Here is a 21,033-nt window from a genome sequence, read left to right on the forward strand (position 1 = left end):
CTGCCTATGAACCTGCCTGTGGACCTGCCTGTGGACCTGCCTGTGGACCTGCCTGCCTGTGTACCTGCCTGTGGACCTGCTCCCCAGAGCTCTCTCACTGCATCGCCATTACCCTACAGCGGACCTCACATCCGGCACCTGCATCCACGCACTCCTCGGTGACTCCACCTACCACATCAGGATCCTGGGACCTCGCACCCCCCCTCCACCTCGCACCTATGCTTGCACCCTTTTGAACATTGAAGACTGTTTGTTGCACTTTGAACCAGAGTGGAGTCGTGCATTTGGGTCCTGATCCAACACAAACCATAACATATATATATATATTTTATACTCACAGACACCAAACTTACTCCAGGGGGGATTCCTGAGAAAAGGCGTTTCCAAGAATGGATGAACCAGGAGCTGCTCGCCCTCTGAGCGCTCACACTGCGACGGCGAGGACCAGATCCACCTCAGGAGGAACCTGCTGATGTTGAAAGTGATGAAATGAAGACACGTGGACCCTCAACACACAACAGAAGCATAGATTTTATTAAAAGCTTTTGGAAACATTAGAAAACATGGAGATGGTTCCAGATGCTTTCCACATTTGAAATATACGACATCATGACTCAGAAAGATCGATTCCTCTCGTCACGTTTCAGGAAGAGTTTCTAGCTAAAGTGTTAAATGTTGATGATCAAAGAGGTGAAATCAGATCAGTGTGTGAGTGTGAGACAGATCTGCTTCACAGTGCAGAGTGTGTGTGTGATGGTGAACACACTGAACTTTGATTTCAGCAGCTGATCTTCAGTGTTTCTGTGCACAGGAGAGACTCAGACCTGCAGAGGACACACAGACACTGAGGAACCAGGTGACCAGAGCCAAAACCCAGGATAAAGAGGTTCAGTGAACGTGGTGTTGAAGGTGTGGAGGTGGATCAGTGAGTCAGAGGAGACTCTGTAGAAGGACAGAGAGCCGGCAGGACAGTCCACATACACTGCTGCTCTGTTAGAGACGGAGGAGGAGGTGATGGATGTTTCTCTTTTATTGTGACAGACAAAGTAACCATCATCATCAGAGCAGAACAGACTCCAGGACTGATCATTCTCTCCAAACACACAGTCTTTACTTTTTCCTCTCCTGCTGATTCCTCTGTAACTCACTGATATATCAACATCTCCTCTCCACTCGACCTCCCAGTAACAGCGACCAGTCAGACCAGTTCTACACAGCAGCTGAGCCCAGGAGTCAAATCTGTCTGGATGATCAGGATATGACTGATCCTCCTCCACACGTGTCACCTTCCTGTTGTTGTCAGACAGTTTGAGTTCTCTGTGTACTGTGTTTGTGTCCAGTTCCAGTTCACAGGCATCTGATGGAGAGAACAAGACACAACACAGCTGCAGGTTTTCATCTGTGATTTAGAAAACTGAAGGCTTCCTGAACACAACTTCTATCTGTCAAACTGTGAATACGGAGTTTAAAGCAGCACCTGAAGGCAACACAGCTCTTCTCTAATGTCAGAGTCCAAAGAAGAAGGAGCAAAGAGAGCTCTCTGTTGGCTCCACTGCTAATGAAATGGACCCATTAGTTCTGTTGGATCACTGACTTCACTTTGGGGTCTTTGTGGATTTGAAATGGATTCAGTTCTAAAATCTTTCTGCACAAAAACAGAAGCTGGATCCTGATTGAAACTCTGGAGAAGTTCATGTTTGTACTTCAGTCCAGAACATGTCAAACTCTAGTGTAACATGAGCAGCTGAGTTCTCCTGAATCACACTGAAAACACACTCACACTTCCTCAGACCAGGTCTCAACCACTGTGGTCCACCATGGTCCATCCTGCAGGAAGACACAAAGACACCATCAACTTCACTCATCAGGTCCTTCAACAGGAACCAGAGTTCATCAGTTAGAGACACAAACAGTCTGTCTGTCCACACCTGAGAGAGTCCAGTCTGTCTGTCTGTCCACACCTGAGAGAGTCCAGTCTGTCCGTCTGTCCATACCTGAGAGAGTCCAGTCTGTCTGTCTGTCCACACCTGAGAGAGTTCAGTCTGTCTGTCTGTCCACACCTGAGAGAGTCCAGTCTGTCTGTCTGTCCACACCTGAGAGAGTCCAGTCTGTCTGTCTGTCCACACCTGAGAGAGTCCAGTCTGTCTGTCTGTCTGTACCTGAGAGAGTCCAGTCTGTCTGTCTGTCCACACCTGAGAGAGTCCAGTCTGTCTGTCTGTCCATACCTGAGAGAGTCCAGTCTGTCTGTCTGTCCACACCTGAGAGAGTCCAGTCTGTCTGTCTGTCCACACCTGAGAGAGTCCAGTCTGTCTGTCTGTCCATACCTGAGAGAGTCCAGTCTGTCTGTCTGTCCACACCTGAGAGAGTCCAGTCTGTCTGTCTGTCCACACCTGAGAGAGTCCAGTCTGTCTGTCTGTCCACACCTGAGAGAGTCCAGTCTGTCTGTCTGTCCACACCTGAGAGAGTCCAGTCTGTCTGTCTGTCCATACCTGAGAGAGTCCAGTCTGTCTGTCTGTCCACACCTGAGAGAGTCCAGTCTGTCTGTCTGTCCACACCTGAGAGAGTCCAGTCTGTCTGTCTGTCCACACCTGAGAGAGTCCAGTCTGTCTGTCTGTCCACACCTGAGAGAGTCCAGTCTGTCTGTCTGTCCATACCTGAGAGAGTCCAGTCTCCAGTGTGGATCCTTGAGTCCAGCAGACAGAAGCTTCTCTCCTGAGTCTCCTGGATGATTGTAGCTCAGGTCCAGTTCTCTCAGATGGGACGGGTTGGAGCTCAGAGCTGAGACCAGAGAAGCACAGCCTTCCTCTGAGACCAGACAGCCTGAGAGACTACACACACACACACACACACACACACACACACACACACACCCCAGTGTAATAGCATCAGTGCTGGTGGAGAACCTCGTTGATGCGTCACAGTCGGTGAAATTGCATTTCTTCTTTGTCGGGCTTCTCTCTTCTCTGATGAGTGTTGAAGCAGACAGAAGCATCAATATTCAACATCCACTCATCACTAACTCGGCCTTATTCATTCTTCAGTGTTATTCATTTATCCGACACATCACTTCCTGTATTTAGACAGACGACTGAATGTTTACTGTTACTAAGGCAACAGCTGACAGCTGATGTCAGCTCTGACATGGTGGACTCCCAGAAGACCAACCCCACACTGCTGCACAGCAGTTGCTTTGGGAATATTAGAAGTGTATTGATATTGAACATGTGTCCAAATTGCACCTAACACTGCTCTCACTTGGCTCCCCAGTAAAACAGCTGCCAAGTGTGAAGTCGATCGGATGAATGGTTCTTGCAGGGACACACAAACAGACAAACAGGACAATGCACAAACTGCTCTCTAGTAGGAAACAAAGAGAATCAGAGTTCAGAGGGTCATCATTTTAAAACAGCAGAGCACCAACCTGAGAGTCTCCAGTCTGCAGTGTGGACTCTTCAGTCCATCAGACACCAGATCCACTCCTGAGTCCTGCAGGTCGTTGTTACTCAGGTCCAGATGTCTCAGACTAGAGGACTGGGAGCTGAGGACCGAGGACAGAGCTGCACAGCTTCTCTCTGACAGGTTGCAGCCACTCATCCTAAAATAATGAAACAGAAAGTTCATCCCATGATTGATCAGACTCCTCACTCACTCATCTTCAGCCTCTGATCCTGGATCAGGTCTCGGGGGCAGCAGCTCCAGCAGGAGACCCCATACTTCCCTTTCCCGGGCCACATTAACCAGCTCTAACTGGGGGATCCTGAGGCGTTCCCAGGCCAGTGTGGAGATCTAATCTCTCCACCTGGTCCTGGGTCTTCCCCGAGGCCTCCTCCCAGCTGGACGTGCCTGGAACACCTCCCTAGGGAGGCGCCCAGGGTTCATCCTTACCAGATGATCCTGAACCACCTCAACTGGCTCCTTTCAACGCAAAGGAGCAGCGGCTCTACTCCGAGTTCCTCACGGATGCTGAACTTCTCCCCCTCTCTCTAAGGGAGACTCCAGACAAACAATGGTTGTTAGTTCTGAATGAACCAAAACATACGGCCTCAGATCAGAAGATACGATCACAAAATCAATCATGGACCTTTGGCCTAGGATGCTCTGGTACCACGTACTGTGAAAGACATTCTCTGGAGTCCTCAGAGTTTCTCAAATCATGTCTTTACTAAGCTGCATGCATACAGGAGAGACGCTCCCACAACCGGGTCTGAACTGTTCTCTCCCGTTCTCCAGATAGCTTCAGCATATAAACAGTCACATCAAAGCACCTCACAGACACAAGGACATCACAGTAACAGAACACACACTACCCAATGTTTATGACCCCAGTGGATGTTATCAGTGTTTTACGAGCACCAAACTTCACCATTTGAAAGCCCCATGTGACTCCTCTCCACAATCCCCCAGCACTCATCCACAGCTCCACTGTTGTGTTAATCAACACACAGAAACCAAGGATTTACATCATAGACTAAGAAACACGTACAAAGAAAGAAGGAAACCCTGGTTATTTCCCACAGGACACTTCTGAGCATCCTCATGTTCCAACATGGTGTTAGTTAAAGACGATCCGTGGCTAGCAAAGAAGTCTGACAACACACGACCGCTCAGATTTAGATCAGGGATACATGAAGAAATTCAGAGTTCAGAGGGTCATCATTTTAAAATAGCAGAGCACCAACCTGAGAGTCTCCAGTCTGCAGTGAGGACTCTTCAGTCCATCAGACACCAGATCCACTCCTGAGTCCTGCAGGTCGTTGTTACTCAGGTCCAGATGTCTCAGACTAGAGGACTGGGAGCTGAGGACTGAGGACAGAGCTGCACAGCTTCTCTCTGACAGGTTGCAGCCGCTCATCCTAAAATAATGAAACAGAAAGTTCATCCCATGATTGATCAGACTCATCACTCACTCATCTTCAGCCTCTGATCCTGGATCAGGTCTCAGGAGCAGCAGCTCCAGCAGGGACCCCAAACTTCCCTTTCCCGGGCCACATGAACCAGCTCTAACTGGGGGGTCCTGAGGCGTTCCCAGGCCAGTGTGGAGATCTAATCTCTCCACCTGGTCCTGGGTCTTCCCCGAGGCCTCCTCCCAGCTGGACGTGCCTGGAACACCTCCCTAGGGAGGCGCCCAGGGTTCATCCAGACCAGATGATCCTGAACCACCTCAACTGGCTCCTTTCAACGCAAAGGAGCAGCGGCTCTACTCCGAGTTCCTCACGGATGCTGAACTCCTCCCCCTCTCTCTAAGGGAGACTCCAGACAAACAATGGTTGTTAGTTCTGATTGAACCAAAACATACGGCCTCAGATCAGAAGATACGATCACAAAATCAATCATGGACCTTTGGCCTAGGATGCTCTGGTACCACGTACTGTGAAAGACATTCTCTGGAGTCCTCAGTGTTTCTCAAATCATGTCTTTACTAAGCTGCATGCATACAGGAGAGACGCTCCCACAACCGGGTCTGAACCGTTCTCTCCCGTTCTCCAGATAGCTTCAGCATATAAACAGTCACATCAAAGCACCTCACAGACACAAGGACATCACAGTAACAGAACACACACTACCCAATGTTTATGACCCCAGTGGATGTTATCAATGTTTTACGAGCACCAAACTTCACCATTTGAAAGCCCCATGTGACTCCTCTCCACAATCCCCCAGCACTCATCCACAGCTCCACTGTTGTGGTAATCAACACACAGAAACCAAGGATTTACATCATAGACTAAGAAACACATACAAAGAAAGAAGGAAACCCTGGTTATTTCCCACAGGACACTTCTGAGCATCCTCATGTTCCAACATGGTGTTAGTTAAAGACGATCCGTGGCTAGCAAAGAAGTCTGACAACACACGACCGCTCAGATTTAGATCAGGGATACATGAAGAAATTCAGAGTTCAGAGGGTCATCATTTTAAAACAGCAGAGCACCAACCTGAGAGTCTCCAGTCTGCAGTGAGGACTCTTCAGTCCATCAGACACCAGATCCACTCCTGAGTCCTGCAGGTCGCTGTTACTCAGGTCCAGATGTCTCAGACTAGAGGACTGGGAGCTGAGGACTGAGGACAGAGCTGCACAGCTTCTCTCTGACAGGTTACAGCCACTCAGTCTGAAGAGGAATCAGCAATACATGAGACAGTAATGACAAACAATGGTTGTTAGTTCTGAATGAATAAAAACTACAGTAATCTGATATTCATGTGAGCACGTACAGAGCTTTGTTGGAGGCTTTGACCACTGGCAGCAGCCTCAGAAGAGCCTCCTCTGAAGCAGAGTACTTCTTCAGGTCAAACACGTCCAGATCTTTTCCTGATGTCAGTAAGATGAAGACCAGAGCTGACCACTGAGCAGGAGACAGTTGATCTGTGGAGAGACGTCCTGATCTCAGGGACTGTTGGATCTCCTTCACCAGAGAACGATCCTCCAGTTCATTCAGACAGTGGAACAGATTGATGCTTTTCTCTGCAGACAGATTCTCACTGATCTTCTCCTTGATGTACTGGACTGTCTTCTCTTTTGTGTGTGAACTACTTCCTGTCTGTGTCAGCAGGCCTCGTAGGTGTTTCTGGTTGGTCTTTAGTGAAAGACCCAGGAGGAAGCGGAGGAACAAGTCCAGGTGTCCGTTTGGACTCTGTAAGGCCTCGTCCACAGCGCTCTGGTAGAGACGTGTTGGTTTAGTTTTGTTTCTAAGTAGAAACCACAAGCGGGAGCTCTGTTCTCCTGACAGCAGGTTGACTCCAGAGCTGGTGAACGTCAGATGGACATGAAGAGCAGCCAGAAACTCCTGAACACTCAGATGGATGAAGCAGAACACCTTGTCCTGGTACAGTCCTCTCTCCTCTTTAAAGACCTGTGTGAACACTCCTGAGTACACTGAGGCTGCTCTGATATCGATGCCACACTCTCTCAGGTCTGACTCATAGAAGATCAGGTTTCCTTTCTGCAGCTGCTCAAAAGCCAGTTTCCCAAGAGACTCGATCATCTTCCTGCTCTTTGGACTCCAGTGTGGATCCGTCTCAGCTCCTCCATCATACTTGATGCTCTTCAGTTTGGACTGAACCACCAGGAAGTGGATGTACATCTCAGTCAGGGTCTTGGGCAGCTCTGCTCCCTCTCTGGTTCTCGTCACTTCCTCCAGAACTGTAGCAGTGATCCAGCAGAAGACTGGGATGTGGCACATGATGTGGAGGCTTCGTGAAGTCTTGATGTGGGAGATGATTCTGCCGGCCTGCTCCTCATCTCTGAATCTCTTCCTGAAGTACTCGTCCTTCTGTGGGTCAGTGAACCCTCTGACCTCTGTCACCATGTCAACACACTCAGGAGGGATCTGATTGGCTGCTGCAGGTCGTGTGGTGATCCAGAGGCGAGCAGAGGGAAGCAGTTTCCCCCTGATGAGGTTTGTCAGCAGCACATCCACTGAGGTGGACTCTGTAACATCAGTCAGGACCTCAGTGTTGTGGAAGTCCAGAGGAAGTCGACACTCGTCCAGACCGTCAAAGATGAACACGACCTGGAACTCTTCAAACCTGCAGATTCCTGCTTCTTTGGTTTCACTAAAGAAGTGATGAACAAGTTCCACTAAGCTGAACTTTCTCTGCTTCAGCACATTCAGCTCTCTGAAAGTGAATGGAAATGTGAAGTGTACGTCCTGGTTGGCTTTGCCTTCAGCCCAGTCCAGAGTGAACTTCTGTGTTAGGACTGTTTTCCCAATGCCAGCCACTCCCTTTGTCATCACTGCTCTGATTGGTTCCTCTCTTCCAGGTGAGGCTTTAAAGATGTCTCCACATCTGATTGTTGTTTCTGGTCTGTCGTGTTTCCTGGATGCTGCTTCAATCTGTCTGACCTCATGTTCATCATTGACCTCTGCACTCCCTCCCTCTGTGATGAAGATCTCTGTGTAGATCTGATTCAGAAGAGTTGGGTTTCCTGCTTTAGCGATCCCCTCAAACACACACTGGAACTTCTTCTTCAGGTGAGACTTCAGTTCACGTCGACAAACTCCAGAATGACTTCCTGAACGAACAAAGAACAAATGAAACCAGTGAGTGTAAACTTCTCCCATGCTGCCTCCATTTCCCTTTTCCATCATGTTAAAGACATTCAGATCCTCTTACTGCTCTGCAGACAGTCAGCCAGCTCCTCCTGCTTCATTCTCCTCAGGAACAACTGTGTGATCTTCAGAAACGCCTCTCTGCTGCTCCTCTGCTCTTCATCCTCACTGTCCAACACCTCCTCATCCTCCCTCTGACTCTCTAAGCATTCTGGGTAATCTGGACTCAGAGCCTTGTGGATCCTCTTCAGCTCGTTCTTCACAAAAGTGACGATGTTCTCCTCCAGCAGCTGGAACAGAACGATGAAGTGGATTTAAACTGCTTCAACACAACATGTGATTCATCAGGCTGTTCCTGAACGGCCCCATCATCATTTAATATGGAGTTGATGAAGTTCACAGTGAAAGGTGTGTTTGCACATGTACGCACCGTAAACACTGAGTCCAGGTGTGTGTGATGCTGCTGAGCGGACCGATCAGTGGGAACCTCGGAGCTCTCCTGCTCAAGTCTGCAGAGAAAAGAAGAACAGTTCAGTCCCAAGTACCTGAGTTATGTCTTAAATAAAGACTCTATGGAAAAACGAGGAAGAAGAAGAGAGACCCTGCCCGGAGGAAGCCCGAGCCCTCCGTCTGCAGCCAGACCCAGGCGGAGAGCTCGACGGCAAGCGCCTGGTGGCCGGGTTTGCCACGGAGGCTGGCAGGGCGCTGCTGCAGAGGCTCTGGGGACGTGGAGCGTCACCTCTCTATGGGGGAAGGAGCTGGAGTTTGTTGGTTAGGTGTCTCAAGCGGTGGTAACCCTGAAGAAGGAGGCCTTCAGGATCTGTACTCCCTGAAGACTCCGGAGGTGGTTCTGAGGTCCCCACAGGTCTGAAGGGCTGCAGCCTCTGCTGGGTCAGAGGCAAAGCAGCGGGTGTGGGAGGAGTTCACAGAAGTCCTGGAGAAGGACTTTGGGGGGCACCGAGGTGCTTCTGGACCACCATTCAGCACCTCAGGAGGGGGACACGGGGAACCGTCCAAGCTGTTTACAGTAAGGACGGGACGCTGGTGACCTCAGCTGATGAGGTCATGGGGCGGTGGAAGGACTTTGAGGAACTCCTGAATCCGACCAACACGCCCTCTTTTGTAGCCAGCCGCTGCTCCTTTGTGTTGAAAGGAGCCAGTTGAGGTGGTTCAGGATCATCTGGTCTGGATGAACCCTGGGCGCCTCCCTAGGGATGTGTTCCAGGCACGTCGAGCTGGGAGGAGGCCTCGGGGAAGACCCAGGACCAGGTGGAGAGATTAGATCTCCACACTGGCCTGGGTTTGCCTCGGCGTCCCCCAGTTAGAGCTGGATCATGTGGCCCGGGAAAGGGACGTTTGGGGTCCCCTGCTGGAGCTGCTGAAAGTGCCGCGACCCGATCCCGGATAAGAGGATGAGACAATTTGACTCAGTCAGTTAATAACAAAGTTCAGTTTTTAATTCTCACCTTCCATCAGCAGGTTGGCCGACTTTAAAGTCCTCAAACCAGTCCTTAGACTGGTCACTCTTCATGGACACACAGCTGGGTCCAGGTCCAGGTCCAGGTCTCTGCTGCATCCTGATACAAACAAACAAATTAATGAAAAGCAGTTTCAAAAGGAAAAAGTACCAGACTCTGTCATTGTTTATCATCATAAGGATCAAGAGTATGTCTTCTTCCTCTTCTTCTATTATATCAACATTACTGATACAGAGTCTTATTCTGAGACCTGATCCCAGCGTCAGGGTCAGGACTATACATGTATAGACCTGATCCCAGCGTCAGGGTCAGGACTAAACATGTATAGACCTGATCCCAGCGTCAGGACCAGGACTATACATGTATAGACCTGATCCAAGTGTCAGGATCAGGACTATACATGTATAGACCTGATCTCAGCGTCAGGATCAGGACTAAACATGTATAGACCTGATCCCGGCGTCAGGATCAGGACTAAACATGTATAGACCTGATCCCAGCGTCAGGACCAGGACTATACATGTATAGACCTGATCCCAGCGTCAGGATCAGGACTATACATGTATAGACCTGATCCCAGCGTCAGGATCAGGACTAAACATGTATAGACCTGATCCCAGCGTCAGGACCAGGACTATACATGTATAGACCTGATCCCAGCGTCAGGATCAGGACTATACATGTATAGACCTGATCCCCGCGTCAGGACCAAGACTATACATGTATAGACCTGATCCCAGCGTCAGGATCAGGACTATACATGTATAGACCTGATCCCAGCGTCAGGATCAGGACTAAACATGTATAGACCTGATCCCAGCGTCAGGATCAGGACTAAACATGTATAGACCTGATCCCAGCGTCAGGATCAGGACTAAACATGTATAGACCTGATCCCAGCGTCAAGGTGTCACCCACGCCAAAGGGCAAACACTGGATTTGGTTTGTTCCACAGGCTCACCTCCCTCCCACCTACAGTGCCTAGACCTAGCTGTGTCTGAGCCTCAACAACATCGCCCTCTATGGGAACACCACAAAGCTCCGTTTGCCCCTGAAGTCTTTGGAAGAGGAGTTCAAGGTGACACAGACACAAGAGGTGCTGATGTACAGAGACTCACTGGACCCAAAGGTAGCCCAGGCAGGTGTGGTGGTGGAGACGGAAAGGAAGTGGAGTGCTCAGTCCGCTGTGCTGGACGCAGAATAACGACTGCGCCGCAGAGAGCTGGTGGGAGTGGTGGCCCATGGCAGAGCAGGCCTGGGGATGTTCCCAACACTACCTCAGCTCAGGGAGTGCAAGAGGAAGAGAAGTGCAGGCAGATACAGGATGAGGTCAGGACTCCAGTGGAGGAAGGAAGGACAAGCAGCGACGCTGGTCTGGGGCAGCAGGGGGCCTGGACCAGATGGGAGCACGCCATGGGCCGCAAAGTCACCTGGACGGACCAATGGCAGTCTGAGCCACACCGCATCAGCTTCCTGATCCCGGCAGTCTATGATGTCCTCCCTAGTCCGGCGATCTTCTTCACCTGGGGGAAAGTGGAGACCCCGGACTGCCAATTGTGTTCTGCAAGAGGCACTCTGGAACACATCCTGAGCTGCTGCCCAAAAGTGCATCAGCACAAGACTGGCAGCTCTCTGAAGACCTGGAGAAGCAGTTGCGGTTCCCTCAGCAGATTGTCCGCTCCGCCCTGAGGCCAGATATCCTTCTGGTCTCAGAGAGCACAAAGACCATCGGGATCATGGAGCTGACGGTGCCATGGGAGGACCGCTCGGGGGAGGCCCATGAAAGGAAGAGGACAGAGTATGGTAACCTGGTCATCGACTGTCGTGCACAGGGCTGGAAGGCGAGGTGTATGCCCATCGAAGACGGTAGTAGAGGATTTGTGCGGCACTCACTCCACAAAGCCCTAAGTGCCCTGGGCATCACAGGAACAGCAAGGAGCAGGAGAACCATGGGGAAAAGTGAGTGTCACCTGAACACAAGCCCGGTTTGATCACCCGTGGCTGGGTCCCCTGAGGAGGATGTCTGATGTTTGAAAGACCCGACACATCTGATGATCTCAGGTAACATCACTGATGATGTGTTCAGGTGCATCAGAGGACTGGATATATAGTTATATACGTATATAGCATTTTATATTTCGGTCTAATGTATAATATTGCTGTTGTTTGTACAGCTGGAGTTTTTCCCCCTGGGATCATTAAAGTCTTTCTGGTTCGGATTCTGACAGAGTGGTGTGTGTTTCAACACAAGTAGAGAAACAACACACACATCTTCTGTGTGACTTCTCTGTGGTGCAGGGAATCGAATCCCAGAAGATGAGATGGACACTTGTGTGCAGGAGTGTGAATATATTATTTATATTTATATAAATTGAGTCTAAAGTCATGAGACAGTTCAGTCCGAAGTACCTGAGTTATGTCTTAAATACAATTTGACTCAGTCAGATAATAACAAAGTTCAGTTTTGAATTCTCACCTTCCATCAGCAGGTTGGCCGACTTTAAAGTCCTTAAACCACTCCTTAGACCGGTCACTCTTCATGGACACACAGCTGGGTCCAGGTCCAGGTCCAGGTCCAGGTCTCTGCTGCATCCTGATACAAACAAACAAACTAATGAAAAGCAGTTTCAAAAGGAAAAAGTCCCAGACTCTGTCATTGTTTATCATCATAAGGATCAAGAGTATGTCTTCTTCCTCTTCTTCTATTATATCAACATTACTGATACAGAGTCTTATTCTGAGACCTGATCCCAGCGTCAGGACCAGGACTATACATGTATAGACCTGATCCTAGTGTCAGGACCAGGACTATACATGTATAGACCTGATCCCAGCGTCAGGATCAGGACTAAACATGTATAGTCCTGATCCCAGCGTCAGGATCAGGACTAAACATGTATAGTCCTGATCCCAGCGTCAGGACCAGGACTATACATGTATAGACCTGATCCCAGCATCAGGATCCAGTGCCTTGGTCGTGGCACCCAAGGCACAGCTCTGGGTGCCACAACCATGAGCTCTTCTAGGCTTGACGGCTGTAACACCCCCCTGTGGATCTGGAGAAAGCTTATGACCAGGTCCCCTGGGAGATACTGTGAGAGGTGCTTAAGGAGTATGGGGCGAGGGGGTCACATCTCACTTCTCCCAAAGTCAGAGCCGTGTCCAGGTCCTTTGCAGGAAGTCGGACTTGTTCCTACTGGGAGCATCGGGCGAAGGCGGGGTTCACCCTGGGCAGGTGGGGACAGGGCTGGGCTTTGTAACCAATCCTGTTTGTGATATTCATGGACAGGATATCGTAGGGTTACAGTGTCATCGGTCAGTGACCTTCAGCACTCTCTGGATCTGTTCAGCTCAGCAAGAGTGAAGCTGCTGTCCCTATCAGGGTCAGGACTGCCTGCACAGGGGAGGGAGTCCTTGACCCAAGTGAAGGAGTTCAAGTAACTCGGGGTCTTTGGAGCAATGGAGTGTGAGATTAGCCAGAGAATTGTTGGTTTTGCATTCACTTTAAGAAACACAAGAAACAGAGAGTCAGAAAATAAAGTTCAGAATACAATTCTTACCTTTTATCAGCAGGTTGTTCATCTTTGAAGTCATATAACCAGTCCTTAGACTGGTCACTCTTTATTGATAAACAGCTGGGTCCAGATCCAGGTCCAGATCCAGATCCAGGTCCAGATCCAGATCCAGGTGCAGGTCCAGGTCTCTGCTGCTGCTCCCTGATACAAAGACAGTGGATGAGTAACGTTGTCCTGGTCATCAACATGTAATCTGATCAAAGATGGCGTCTCATCTCAGTGGATCATCAGTCGTTGGCTCTTTGTGAACTAATAAAGTGAGTCGTTCATATTCTAAGCAAACATGTTCAGGAGCTCAGTGTGAATCATGATGGTGGAGTGATCTGAGCTCTGACATGAAGAAGAGTCCATCATCATCTTCCTCCTCCTCCTCCTCTCACCTCTGAGCTTTGGTCTGTCCCTCATGTTCCCCACACAGAGTGGTTTTAGAGAGAGGGACTCCGTCCTCTCCGTCCTCACACTGGTTCATAGCAGAGTCCACGTCTCTGTCAGGACCAAATGCATTCAAATGACAGAAGGGAACATTTAAAGAGATACAGCCCAACACCGTTCATTCACATCCTCTCCTTCATTACTGACATCACTTCAATCAACTGTGGTGACTGTAACAGGACCTCACAACCATGGTGAAATAATGTTTGATTTTTAAAAAGTATCTAAAAATAGTGTCTACTTCATCCTCACTGACGCCTGAGGCAGCGCTTAACACTGAGTATCTTCTGTCTCGCTCATGTGCAGGTCGAGTATCAATATCAACAAGGTCAGATGTGACCTCGGATGACCCCCGGCTCAGGTATACAGTGGGTACGGAAAGTATTCAGACCCCCTTAAATTTTTTACTCTTTGTTAAATTGCAGCCATGTGCTAAAATCATTTAAGTTCATTTTTTTCCTCATTAATGTACACACAGCACCCCATATTGACAGAAAAACACAGAATTGTAGACATTTTTAGAGATTTATTAAAAAAGAAAAACTGAAATATCACATGGACATAAGTATTCAGACCCTTTGCTGTGACACTTGTATATTTACCTCAGGTACTGTCCATTTCTTCTGATCATCCATGAGATGGTTCTACACCTTCATTGGAGTCCAGCTGTGTTTAATTCTAATGATTGGACTTGATTAAGGAAGCCACACACCTGTCTATATAAGACCTTACAGCTCACAGTGCATGTCAGAGCAGATGAGAATCATGAGGTCGAAGGAACTGCCTGAAGAGCTCAGAGACAGAATTTTGGCAAGGCACAGATCTGGCCATGGATACAAAAAAATTTCTGCTGCACTTAAAGTTCCCAAGAGCACAGTGGCCTCCATAATCCTTAAATGGAAGACGTATGGGATGACAAGAACTCTTCCAAGAGCTGGCCGTCCAACCAAACTGAGCAATCGGGGGAGAAGAGCCTTGGTGAGAGAGGTAAAGAAGAACCCAAAGATCACAGTGGCTGAACTCCAGAGATGCAGTGAGGAGATGGGAGAAAGTTCAAGAAAGTCAACCATCACTGCAGCCCTCCACCAGTCAGGGCTTTATGGCAGAGTGGCCCGACGGAAGCCTCTCCTCAGAGTAAGACACATGAAAGCCCGCATAGAATTTGCCAAAAAACACATGAAGGACTCCCAGACTATGATAAATAAGATTCTCTGGTCTGATGAGACAAAGATAGAACTTTTTGGCCTTAATTCTAAGCGGTATGTGTGGAGAAAACCAGGCACCGCTCATCACCTGCCCAACACCATCCCTACAGTCAAGTGTGGTGGTGGGAGCATCATGCTGTGGGGGTGTTTTGCAGCTGCAGGGACAGGACGACTGGTTGCAATTGAAGGAAAGATGAATGCGGCCAAGTACAGAGATATCCTGGACGAAAACCTTTTCCAGAGTGCTATGGACCTCAGACTGGGCCGACGGTTCACCTTCCAACAAGACAATGACCCTAAGCACACAGCTAAAATGACGAAGGAGTGGCTTCGGAACAACTCTGTGACTGTTCTTGAATGGCCCAGCCAGAGCCCTGACTTGAACCCAATTGAGCATCTCTGGAGAGACCTCAAAATGGCTGTCCACCAACGTTCACCATCCAACCTGACAGAACTGGAGAGGATCTGCAAGGAGGAATGGCAGAGGATCCCCAAATCCAGGTGTGAAAAACTAGTTGCATCATTCCCAAGAAGACTCACGGCTGTATTAGCTCAAAAGGGTGCTTCCACTCAATACTGAGCAAAGGGTCTGAATACTTATGTCCATGTGATATTTCAGTTTTTCTTTTTTAATAAATCTGTAAAAATGTCTACAATTCTGTGTTTTTCTGTCAATATGGGGTGCTGTGTGTACATTAAAAGGAAAAAAAAATGAACTTAAATGATTTTAGCACATGGCTGCAATTTAACAAAGAGTAAAAAATTTAAGGGGGTCTGAATACTTTCCGTACCCACTGTAAGTTCTGGTGTCATCCACGAGATCACTTCCTTTCCATCTTCTCACTTTGCAGGCTAACGCTTGTTACTGCGGTATCATTAGCTTTAGCTATACATGCGGTTGCTTTTTGCCTGGAAGGACGGATGCCCCGTCCTCGTTCGTCACTAAGAAAGAAGAACAAACTACCTGCATCTGGTGAGGTCGATTGGTTTTGTTATATTACGCTAGCAGGAGTTAGCACATGCTGATACGGTATCAGTGAAGTGAGTGCTCTTGCTCCACTCTCCTTGTCTTGGTTTCACCCCGAGCAAACATCCATGCCTGGGACATTAATGAGATGTCCTCCAGGCTCTCGTTCCTCCGCTCAGAGCTCTGCGGAGGGGACGGCAGATGGCTCCATGGGATCCATCATTCGTGCAGCCCTGGCACGCCTGCAGCTGGATCTCCAGCAGGTGGAGCCAGCGCCTGCTAGTGCTTTCTTCAAGTGCACTCCGGCCCCTACCGCCTTCACCGTTCGTCCCTCTGAGGAATATCTGAAGGAGTTGCACGCATCCTGGAGAGACTCTAACGCTCTCTCCTGACCTTACAGCCGGACTCTGGCCCAATGGGGGATGTGGCACAATTTGGCCTTGACCACATGTCGGGGGTTAGCCGACAATCGCTTCCCTCATAGTTTCCCCCGGACGAGGCTCTCAGGCCAGATGCCAGGTGCCCTCGCCCACAATGTCGGGTCACGGATAACCTTATTTATAAAGTTTACGGCACGGCTGAACGGATGGGTCGTATTGACAAGTCACTCTTGCATCTTATCCTATCCTATTGGCGTCCCTGCAGTGGGCTGAAGTGGATGCATCCCCCATCAGCGTCAGGGATGCCTCACTGCAGGCTTTTGCCTTAATGTCGAGGGAACTGGGACGTTTGATGTCCACTCTTGTTTAGACTCGCCGCCAGGTCTGGCTTGCACAGTCACCCTTGTCCGAAACCTGGGGAGCTGTTTGGCACAGCTGCTCTACAGGCGCTTGAGCAAACTGTCCAGACCGGTCACACCAGGCAACAGGGTTGGGGGCTGGGCATTTGCCTCCAGGGGCCACGGTGCATAACTCTTTGCCCCGGAGGAGTCAGCCCACTGCCCACTTTGGTTCTTCTTAATGGAGACGACCACCCCTCTGGGTCAGGGTGCTCTGGCCCATGCGTGGCCGGACAGCCTTCTCTTTGTCTTCCCACCGCTTCCCCTGATCTTCCAAACACTTCTCAGGGTGCTTCATCAGGGTCACAGGCTTCTCCTTGTGGCCTCGTTCTGGCCTGCCAGGACCTGGTTTCCCCTGCTCCACAAACTTCATTGCGGGACACCCTGGCGCCTTACAGAGAGGGGAAGGATTTGGCATCCCAACCCTTGCTGCCTTCAGCTATGGGTTTGGCCACTGCAGGGCCCAATCCGCTGCTGAGCGATGGCATAGAGCCTGTCAGGAGAACTATTTGGGTGCCAGAGCGCCCTCTACCCGTCTGCTGTATCAGCACAGGTGGAAACTGTTCTCTAACTGGGGTTCAGTTGAGAATGTTGATCCAGTTCTCTGGACTGTTCCTACCATTTTTACGTTTTTGCAATCGCTCCTACATGATGATCGGCCTCCTTATACACTAAGGGTGTGTGTGGCTGCTATTTCATCGCAGCACGCCAGGATCTGGTCTGTTTGTCTCAACACCTGTCTGTCTGAATGCCTGTCTATCTGTCTAAATGCCTGTCTGGCATTTGCTCTGTTGCCTATATGTTCTGGAGGGAAGAGGGGGTGTAGAAGCAGGACAAGTTTGGGCCTGTCTGTCTGTCTGTTTGTGTCACTACAATATATTGTATTGTTATAATATGTTATTTTGGGTAGGGTGGTGCTGGGTGAGGGGTTGGAAATGTATAAGCGTTGCTTCCTTCCATCCCCTTTTCAGACTGTACGTGTAAATTGTTAATTTTTCTTTCTTTGTTTTTTCTTTCTATATCTTTTTAAGTTTCAATGTGTTTTTTTTTTCATCTTTGGATTACAAGTCTGTCATCAGCTCAGCCACACACCTTTTCAAAATGGCTGCCGTCATCAGGTCAGCCACACACCTTTTCAAAATGGCTGCCGTCATCAAATCAGCCACACACCTTTTCAAAATGGCTGCCGTCATCAGATCAGCCACACACCTTTTCAAAATGGCTGCTGCCATCAGATCAGCCACACACCTTTTCAAAATGGCTGCCGTCATCAGTTCAGCCACACACCTTTTCAAAATGGCTGCCGTCATCAGGTCAGCCACACACCTTTTCAAAATGGCTGCCGTCATCAGGTCAGCCACACACCTTTTCAAAATGTGATTGAAAGCTATATTTAGCTGCTAAAGCTTTGACTGTCGGATCAGAGTCAAAATCAAAGCACTAAGTTGATCCAACCGGTCCGAGCAGTTCAGACACTCCCTGCTGCTTTCACCATGATGTGAACTCAGATTACAGTCAAAGTGCTGTCGACTCTTTTGGAGAAATATGAACATTTGATGTCAATCGTTCTGAATGAATTGCTCTTAAACTCAGAGAGAAACTCTGCAGAATATTTCCAATGGAGACTTTGAACCAGCACCAAGAAACCGCTGCAGTGTCCAGTTACAGAGTGAAACAGCACAATGGGATCAAAGTGAACTCACTGTGAGAGAAGACGCTGCTGCTTTCTTCCTCGTCAGTCCTGGAGTCTGTGTGCGTCTGATCTGAGGACGCCGTCACATCCTGAGAACTTCAGAGTCTAAAAACATCAGAGTGACGTCAAAACCAGTCCAACCAGAGTCAGAGACAGCGTCAGTGTCAGAGAGCTCTCACAGCAGATGGTGTCACGCCACTTTATTTGTACAGCACCATTCAACAACAAGGGGATTCAAAGTGCTTCACATCAAACATTCAAAGCATCGGGAGAAATAACACATGAAACATCGACGTTTAAAACACATCAAAGGTCAATTAAGACGCAGAAAAGATTTAAAACGCATCAAAGGTCATTTTTAAAACATTCAAGAGTTTTACAGAAGTTACAGAAAAGTCTTCAGTCTGGATTTAAGAGAACGCTTCCTCTCCATGTTTAGTCCTGACTCTGGGGACACAGAGCAGACCTGTCCCATGTTTAGTCCTGACTCTGGGGACACAGAGCAGACCTGTCCCATGTTTAGTCCTGACTCTGGGGACACAGAGCAGACCTGTCCCATGTTTAGTCCTGACTCTGGGGACACAGAGCAGACCTGTCCCATGTTTAGTCCTGACTCTGGGGACACAGAGCAGACCTGTCCCATGTTTAGTCCTGACTCTGGGGACACAGAGCAGACCTGTCCCATGTTTAGTCCTGACTCTGGGGACACAGAGCAGACCTGTCCCATGTTTAGTCCTGACTCTGGGGACACAGAGCAGACCTGTCCCATGTTTAGTCCTGACTCTGGGGACACAGAGCAGACCTGTCCCATGTGTAGTCCTGACTCTGGTGACACAGAGCAGACCTGTCCCATGTTTAGTCCTGACTCTGGGGACACAGAGCAGACCTGTCCCATGTTTAGTCCTGACTCTGGGGACACAGAGCAGACCTGTCCCATGTTTAGTCCTGACTCTGGGGACACAGAGCAGACCTGTCCCATGTTTAGTCCTGACTCTGGGGACACAGAGCAGACCTGTCCCATGTTTAGTCCTGACTCTGGGGACACAGAGCAGACCTGTCCCATGTTTAGTCCTGACTCTGGGGACACAGAGCAGACCTGTCCCATGTTTAGTCCTGACTCTGAGGACACAGAGCAGACCTGTCCCATGTTTAGTCCTGACTCTGGGGACACAGAGCATGTTTTGGTTTCTAGCACAGCACCAGCATCACCAGATTATGGGAAACCCTTTGTTCAAATGGGAGATTGCAAATGATATTTTCTGACCTTTGTATTCGAACAGAAACCTGGAGACAAACTGAAACCTGAAGCATATTTTTCATCTGAACTAGACAGTGTAGCATGTGCACTGCCTGCCTGTGTGAGAGCAGTCATAGCAGCCTCCGCGGCTGTAGAAACAAGTGCTGCAATAGTTTTGTTTCATCCACTGGTTTTGAAAGTAGCACATGCTGCGTCTGTGCTACTACGACAAACGAATATGACGTTCCTGTCACCAGCTAGACATCTGTCTTGCATGTCTACTTTGCTGTCACAACCCCATCTGACCAGTGGAAGATGTCCAACTCTGAATCCTGCTACGCTGTTGCCCCTCCCAGAGGATGGTGTACAACATGATTGGCAGGAACTAGCAGAACAGACAGCTAACAGCAGAGCCGCTCTGATAGACCAACCATTACAAAAGGGAGAGGTGATGTTTGTAGATGGTTCCTCTAAAAAGAATGAACTACGTAAAACCCTGACAGGAGATGCAGCTGTAACTCACCCGACGGTGCTAAAAGCAGAACAGCTGCCGTCACATTATTCAGCACAGGCTGCAGAATAAATAGCACTAACTGAAGCATGTCAATGAATGAAAAACAAAGAAGTACCTATCTATACTGATAGTCAACATGCATATGCTACAGTTCATACGTTTGCACCATATTGGAAGAACAGAGGCAGGAAAACCTCAACAGGGAAACTAGGAACACATGTGGAACTTTTGACAGATCTATTGCAAACAGTGCAACTTCCAAAAGCATTAGCAAGATGTAAATGTGCAGCACATACGTCCGGCACAGATACTGTTTCCCTAGGAAATGCATTTGCAGACGAAACAGCACAAGCAGCAGCAACAGGTCACACAACTGTGTTGACAGAGCAAGAATGCACAACTCTAGATCAAACTACCTTCAAAGCAATGCAAGAACAAAGTCCACCAACTGAAAGAGAAGTTTGGGTAAAAAACAGAGCAAAAGTACAAGACAACATATTCCAGTGACCAGACAACAAACCTGTCCTACCAAGGAACTTGTGTAAATGGGCGGCAATATTGAGCCATGGGTCAACACGTGTCTCAACAGGAGGGATGGTGGGACAGATACACCAATATTATACGACCTATGGATTCAACTCTTATTCAGAACATTTCTGTAGAGCATGTCTGACGTGTGCCAGGCACAACCCACAAGGTCATCTGAGACCGCGTAGAGCAAAGCTCCCTACACCTAAAGATCCGTTCCAACTAATCCACATGGATTTTATAGAATTAAACCAAAATTAAGGGGAAAAGCAGTAAAAAGTAGTCCATTCATAACAGATGCATTTTCTAAATGGATTGAACTTTTTCCAACCAATCATCCCGACGCTGTGACGGTGGCAAAGGCCTCTGTAAAGACATCGTTCCCAGGTACGGGACACCTGAGGACATCTACAGTGATAACAGAACTCATGTTGTAAACCAGATAGGAAAGAAGATTGGGATAATGTTTCATATTGATCTGAAGAATCATTGAGCTTACCAACCACAAAGTGCTGCCGAGTAGAAAGAATGAACGATTAAAAACAGACTTAAAAAGTGTCTTGAAGAAACAGGAA

The 21,033-nt window shown here is 48.8% G+C and overlaps 2 protein-coding genes across 2 annotated transcripts in view; both read right to left on the reverse strand.

The window, feature by feature from the left end:
• Positions 1 to 526: 526 nt before the first annotated feature.
• On the reverse strand, positions 527 to 3,143 carry LOC310966831 (stonustoxin subunit alpha-like; the record flags this gene model as incomplete). The annotated part of the gene is made up of 4 exons (XM_083940759.1): positions 527 to 1,399; positions 1,781 to 1,827; positions 2,655 to 2,778; positions 3,107 to 3,143. The coding sequence occupies 4 exons, from the start codon at positions 3,141 to 3,143 to the stop codon at positions 819 to 821; spliced, it is 789 nt and encodes a 262-aa protein (XP_083796885.1). The 3' UTR covers positions 527 to 818.
• Positions 2,952 to 21,033, reverse strand: part of LOC310966501 (NACHT, LRR and PYD domains-containing protein 3-like) — a 57,920-nt gene continuing 39,838 nt past the window's right edge. Inside the window, 9 exon segments of the mRNA XM_083940253.1 lie at positions 2,952 to 3,595; positions 4,680 to 4,853; positions 5,780 to 5,889; positions 5,892 to 5,905; positions 5,908 to 6,112; positions 6,114 to 6,197; positions 6,201 to 8,014; positions 8,116 to 8,341; positions 8,482 to 8,560. Of these exon segments, the coding sequence (XP_083796379.1) occupies positions 3,385 to 3,595; positions 4,680 to 4,853; positions 5,780 to 5,889; positions 5,892 to 5,905; positions 5,908 to 6,112; positions 6,114 to 6,197; positions 6,201 to 8,014; positions 8,116 to 8,341; positions 8,482 to 8,560 (2,917 nt within the window). The 3' untranslated portion in view covers positions 2,952 to 3,384.

The sequence above is a fragment of the Echiichthys vipera genome (genome assembly GCF_963691815.1).
Source record: "Echiichthys vipera genome assembly, chromosome: 3".
In the NCBI taxonomy this organism is placed as follows: domain Eukaryota; kingdom Metazoa; phylum Chordata; class Actinopteri; order Perciformes; family Trachinidae; genus Echiichthys; species Echiichthys vipera.